The 6,746-nt window shown below is 36.1% G+C and overlaps 1 protein-coding gene across 1 annotated transcript; it reads right to left on the reverse strand.

Moving 5' to 3' along the window:
- Positions 1-693: 693 nt before the first annotated feature.
- Positions 694-6,746, reverse strand: LOC114177628 (Potassium transporter family protein). Its single transcript, XM_028063046.2, has 9 exons — positions 6,249-6,746; positions 5,815-6,043; positions 5,477-5,725; positions 4,689-4,739; positions 3,803-4,063; positions 3,015-3,067; positions 2,783-2,897; positions 2,419-2,673; positions 694-2,050 (listed from the first exon to the last, which is right to left on the reverse strand). Exons 1-9 carry the CDS (start codon positions 6,498-6,500, stop codon positions 993-995), a joined length of 2,523 nt encoding a protein of 840 aa, XP_027918847.2. The 5' UTR covers positions 6,501-6,746; the 3' UTR covers positions 694-992.

Here is a 6,746-nt window from a genome sequence, read left to right on the forward strand (position 1 = left end):
TGAGGAAAAACAATTATTATTGATGAACAATAAAATCGTCTTTGTTCCAATATTTGATATGAGCCGTAGGCAAGTATAATTTTGAGACAGTCTCCAAATATTTATATTTATATGTTATGAAATAAAATTATTTCAAGTTATTGAATGATTCAATTATGAATATAATTATTATTATTACTTTCTTTTGCCTTTTGACAATTAATTTAATTAAGAGAAAACAATTGGATTTCAACTGGGAGAGAAAACACAATTTGATGCATTAAAAATAAAAATTATTTGGTCCCAAAAAATTTAAATAATTGAAAGATAAATTATAAATTATCCTTCTGTGTTCCCCAGTCACCCGTCTTAAACAACTGACATTAACATTTGATGAATTCGTTAACCCAAACTCTGATCATGCATGGCAGACAAAGGGACCAAATTCTCACAGTTATTCCCATTTTGTTCCTCACTTGTTTTATGTCCTAGTGTTGGGTTTGTTAAGATTTGAGTTCAAAATATTAATTCTTTCCAGAGGAAGAACTCAAGGATAAAAAATTTATTAATGGGTCAGGGTTTCTTCCAATCAAAGAGAATCCATTTTCGAAATCTATAGATCTTGCATGCTTATCTGTTCACTTGCATTATTTTTCTGAATCACATGTATTCGTATGAGAGAAAATTCAATTCAAATCAGATAAACTTACGATAGATGGTAACATTGTTTTCATCATTCAAATTTCACTAGTTTGGCCCATATAAATTAATGAACTAACACTTCACATCGCGAATCGAAAAATGAAACAATTAAAGAAGTACAGATTCTGAAACAGCTTCATATGTGAACGAACCACGTTGGCTACATCACACACGCTGGCTTTTCTATACGATTGTGAGCCAGCACATATACTAAGAAAATTTTAACAATCACAGTTTACAGAAAAAGAAAATACCAATAACAATATGTTCCAGAGCTGAGCATTGCACAATATGAAAAGAACATGGCCATGTCAGACCATATATGTCATCCCAACTTGAATGATATTGGTGTGAGGTACTCTCATGTTTGCAGTACCTCCTCTGCAGTTATTTCTGAGAAATGAATAGAAATAATTTATCATTAGTTTCTTAAAGAAAAAGGAGTTTTTCTTTGCCCTCACATCTCCATGTCCAAGCAAATAGGTGAATCCTGATTCCGTTGCTTCTCTAAGGGCTGAAAGTTCATATTCAAGACTAGGATCTTCATCTGATGACATGTAACTAGATGGCAATGTTGATGCAACTTCTTGAGCAGCAGAAGAAGTTCCTGTTTCTTCTAGTTTCTGATCATGCATCAGAGGAATACTAAGCTCATCAGCACCAGTATCAACAGGAACATCAGATTCCCTTGCATTTGCTGAGACACTGTCTAATTCCTCAGTTAAGTTGCCCTCCAACTCCAAGGCTGAGTCAAGAGCTTCCCTCCTCAAGAATTTCTCAAGACTCTCAATAAGAAGTTGCTCAAATGCTTGGTGATCTTCCTTCCTTACATCTTTGTAACCATATCTGGCAACACACCGGAATATGTGGTAATCTTTGGGGCAAACTCTTCGAAATAGAAATCTTTCCTCTTGAGGAACCACTGGGATTGGGACATATTTGATGCAGACAAAGACTATAGTTGAGTGAAGTGCAGGAAGGTTCAGCAAGAACTGCAAAAAAATGGAGGGAATGCCCTGCACAAGCTCGTTATATAGCAATCCTACACCTGGCACTCTTACTGTTCCGAGATTCGAGCCAAGCTCAAGCATTGTGTCCACTGAAACCTTCTCTCTAACTTCACTTCGGTACTTCAATACACTGCCATAGTTCCAAGTGTACATCACAGATAAGAAAAGGGTAGCAAAGGCTAGTGGAAGCCAGCCACCCTCAAAGATTTTGGATAGGACAGAAGACATGTAAATTAACTCCACTGAACCAAATCCAAGACAGAAACACAATGCCAAAAGCAAGTTAGTCTGCCAAATTAAAACCATTACAAGGGTCACCAAGATGGTGCTCACCATCATGACACCAACTTCAGCAATTCCTGCAACAATGACATTAAAATGCATTTAATATAGATACACTTAACTGCTTAAGAATATTTGGTTCATAACAACACCAAGGTGCAAGTTGGTTTTTGAAACGCTACAACAAATGTTTGAGATAAAATCTTGTCCTAAATCCTTTTTACATCGACCACATTCTCCTTTCAATTCTGGTGTACAATAAATCCTGTCATGTTTAGCTTTCAAGTTTTTTTTTAGTTTATTGAAGACACGTGATGTTAATTCTTCTCGGAGTCAGTGTCTTTCACCTCTAAAGTTTACTTGTGTACATACACACCCCAGAGCCAAAAACAAAAAACTAAAAAAAAAAGATTACTTCAAGAAAATTGAGATGAGAGACACTAACCATATGCATTCGCAATATCAGTTGTGCTTTGAAATATTGAAACCACAACTATGCACATAATCATCAGAAACCAATTAACAACGGGGATATAAATTTGACCAATGAACTTTTTTGAGGTGTGAATTATCTTCAGCCTGGGGAAGCATCCCAAAGCCATAGATTGCTTTATGCACGAAAATGTAGCAGATATCATTGCTTGGCTGGCAATCATAGCAGCAAGTGTGGCTACCACAAACACTGGCCAGAAAAGACTCTCTGCTTCACAGAAAGCACGAACAGCAGGTATCATCACAGTTACTATACGCAACTCAATTCTCTTCATTATAGTTTTAAAATAAGCCGTCATTGAAACAAAAAATATCACCTGGAACCGACTTGTAGAAGATGCTTGAATAAGAACTTGGGTTCTTCGTCAAAAAAGCAGCTTGACCCATATATGCAAGGAGGAGGCAGGGAAATACCACGCATGTAAAAGCAATCTGCATGAAGAATTATGCAAGAGGTTTAAGAGGGGAAATTTAAATAACTATTAGAGACCTAAGAATGCCGAATTAATAGTTTGCTCATAAAAAGAAACAAAATGAGGATTCACAAACCTGTATTGCGGGTACAGAAAAATGACCCAAATCTGCAAACATTGCTTCCGCACCTACAGAGGAATACACAACACAAGCAAGTTCTATAATTTTTGTCACTTGTCCTTAAGGGATGAACTTCTCATTAAGAAGAACAAAAATCAATTTTGAATACGGAAAAACTCAGAAAATGAAAATATGTGATATTTTCAGATCATGTAAATAGATTCTATTGTTTTTGCTAGAAGCCAGACTTAAATTGCAAGAACAAACAGAAAAGTTCACTTGAGAGTAAATTATCTTGAAAGAAAAGAACAGTCATAACCAACTAGCATTAGTTTTCAAGTCCAAGTAACCACTGCATTATCATTAAACATGATATCCACCCTTCGTCTTTTAACCGTTTATGTGATACATCTTTGTGCAAGTGTTTTAGAGACAAAGTGAGATTTTGGGAAAGGGAGGGGGAGTCTGTGCACCAAGTTTTACATGCGTCTTGCACACAAATGCTTGTCCTCAAAGGTATTTTACAATAACATATCCTATCAAGCATGGTAAAGGAACCACGTATACCTATGATCTCATCTACTAGCTAATAAATCACAATGCTAAACTCCAAGAGAAAACCCAATATGAAAATGAACAATATGGTCATTGCTGCAAACACCCTAATTAGATCCAGGAAGAAGTAGAGGTCAAGTTCATAGGACCATTGAAGTCCATGTTGACACTTAAATATGTCCAAATATTATGGCAATCAGTTCCAATATCAACAGGATGAAGTCATGGAAATGACAAAAAGATATTACCTGTAATGCACAGAACGCAACCACCAAGAGATGACCATGCAGCTTTACCATTTCTCTTGAAGAAAAAATAGATATAAGCTGGATTGAATGCTCTCAGAACAGTGATATCATATTTAAGTATATTATATACTCCAATAGAACCCAGAGAAAAGAACCATAAGGCAAGTATAGGGGCAAACAAGAAACCCACTTTACTGGTACCAAACCGTTGAATGCTGAACAAAGCCATCAGGACTACAATAGAAATACCAACCACTTCACCTGAAAATGAGAACAACAAATCTAAGTTTTGCTGTGCAGAATACGAGTTTGTTCCTTTCCATAGATCCATAAGATGACAAAATGCCAATATTCTTGACACAATCCAAATACAAGTAGTTGGTTCTTCACATTAAACATCCAGAATGACAACGTTAAAGGGAACAAAAAACTGAACCATCTTTAGAAAAAAAGAGCAAAAAAAAAAAGTTAACTGGGTGTTTTGTAGGAGAACCATATTTGATCTTCTTAGTTCAAAGTGCACCAAGCTAGTTACTTGAAGTTGAGAAATCTTGCATTCAATTCAGAGTATCGTAAAAGGATTTGTATTTTGCAATTTTCAGAAAATTGTTAGATTATTTAGATTGTAAGTAGCAGAAACAGCTCATATCAAAAGCCACAAATTCGTTTCTTTGGAGATATGTGGAGACTTTGATAATAGTTATATTTTAAAAGAAGGCATACAACCGCCAAAAGAATATCCATCAAAAGCTATATCATCTGAAAAAAGTTTTCCAGAGCCCTCACAATTTTTACGAATTTTCTCATCTTCACTGATATTAGGTATCAATTATTTTTTTTCTTAGATCAGAAAAAAATTTAAAATACAAAGGGAAAATATACCTACCAGTACCAAAACCTTTTATTTGATCCTGCAGACCACTTATGGCAGACATCACTGTATAAAAGAAGCACCATGATTATACTGAAGTTACACCACAAGAAAATTCTTCCAAACATACAAACAAAAGATAAACAAATAATAAAAATTTCAAGGACAATGTTTGTACGTTATCTGAGAGGGACACTGAATGCAAAGTGTCAATTCAACTAGCTCAACAAAATTTAGTTCCTATAAGAAACCACAATTGTTGGAGATCCATATTGTCTATAGATAAACCTAAAATAGAGTATAAAAATGGGTTAAAACCTCACCTTATATGCTATTTTGTAAAGTTGAGTTAGATCTCACATCTCAGAGATATGGCCAAAAAAGAGTCTATCTTAATAAGATTTGGTGAACATATCGAGTCAACCTCTATCAGACAACACACAACTTTCACTCCCGCACTGCAGCCCCACCCCCAAAGAGGAGACTAATTACAAACCTTTGTGCATTTGATGCCATTAAGATTCAGGATGGCTGTCCATTCACTAAAGGACAATTAATCAGTGAGAGTTCATATCAAAATTTCTGATTTGATGTGAAGGACTGACAGAAGAATTTCGGAACCTCACTTGACTGATCTCAGTGAACTTATATAGTATATTAGCTCATGCAATGAGTATGACAAATTTAGCTCAAGAAGCAATTGCTCGTGATCAAACTTCATAACGGTAAGGATCATTGATCATATGATAAAATTAAAAGACTAACAACAAAAGTTCATGTCAAAAAGTTCCTTGCTTATGTACCTGATATTGCTGGGGTTAGAATACCATCTCCAATAATCATGGAAGCTCCCACAAGAACCAACACCAATATAAGGTTCTTCAAAAATGATGTTTTTTCTAAAGTATCCTTTATTTTTAGAGCCCTTTCTAGTTCTGGAGTAGGCAGTTTGAGCTTAAAACTAGATATATATTCATCAGCTTGTTGACGATTTGGAAGCATACTCACATTTGCATACCTGCAAATCAACGAGTATAGTGCAAAGGTTCCTCCTACAGTTGAGCCATTAATATGTGATTTAGATTAAGTCACACACGATCAATGTTCATAATTCTGGGGGCAAAGTGAAACTCTTTCTTACCTTCTCCATTATCATTGGCTTTGAGGACTATAAAAACATACTTGGCCAACGGAATAATTGCTATTGTATACATTATTAAAGATAATGCCCCCAAGACATCATCATCTGACCTAATTGGAACCTTGCTGAAGACATCGGCAAAAACATACAGAGGACTTGTTCCCATGTCACCATATACCACACCAAGAGTCTTAAATGCCAAAGCAAGTGTAGGCCAGAAGGAAAGGGCCTGATTCACATAAGCACAAAAGATAAAAAACGGGTATTTGTTTCTCTAAGTGAACTGTTAAATACAACATGGTGAAGTGGAGGTTGTAAAGCGAGAATAATGCTCTCCCTTTGGTAATCATGAATATTCAGAATTTAAACAAGACCAAGAACATTGAGAGTATCATAATTCCAGGCAAAAGTGCAAAAAGAAAAGATTGATCAACCTTGGAGTGGTGAGCATGAGTTCCAGCAATCTCCATGGCTTCAACATCAAATGAGTCAACCCTCTTGGGCAATTTGGAAAGCCTCCTTCTGACTGACCCAAACCCTTCTCTGCCATCATCACGCTTTGGCCACACAGGAACCTCATCCCAGTTCACTTCACTGCCATCGACCCACCTTGACTCACTGCTCCCACCACTGCTGCTTCTACCCAACAACCTCGTGCTGATCTCTTCAATCCTATCCCCCTTCATTCTTCCACCAACAATAAGAAACCCAGCTCCCAAACACAATCAGCTTCTAAAAGAGTGAAATTTAATCAGCAAGTTTTCATGGTTTTTGAGATAAAAGTTCATCCCTTTCTTCCTACTGCCAAATCCCAAACCATAGGAGTGTGAAGTTGAATACTTGCGTATTGAAACATTCCAAGAGCCAATTTAGCCAATGACATGGATACAATTATTAATATATGGAAACAAAACTAGACAAGTGTGGGTTCT

The sequence above is a fragment of the Vigna unguiculata genome, chromosome 3 (genome assembly GCF_037176805.1).
Source record: "Vigna unguiculata cultivar grain cowpea cultivar isolate G323 ecotype 2 chromosome 3, ASM3717680v1, whole genome shotgun sequence".
NCBI classification, from domain to species: Eukaryota; Viridiplantae; Streptophyta; class Magnoliopsida; order Fabales; family Fabaceae; genus Vigna; species Vigna unguiculata.

Bases quoted from the DNA above. Each gene is read 5' to 3' on its own strand.
- LOC114177628 (XM_028063046.2), bottom strand. From the start codon at position 6,500: ATGAAGGGGGATAGGATTGAAGAGATCAGCACGAGGTTGTTGGGTAGA. The intron at 4,740-5,476 runs GTACATAAGCAA...TCTTTTATACAG, and splicing joins TCTAACCCCAGCAATATCAG to TGATGTCTGCCATAAGTGGT. The intron at 3,068-3,802 runs GTAATATCTTTT...ATTCCTCTGTAG, and splicing joins TTGCGTTCTGTGCATTACAG to GTGCGGAAGCAATGTTTGCA.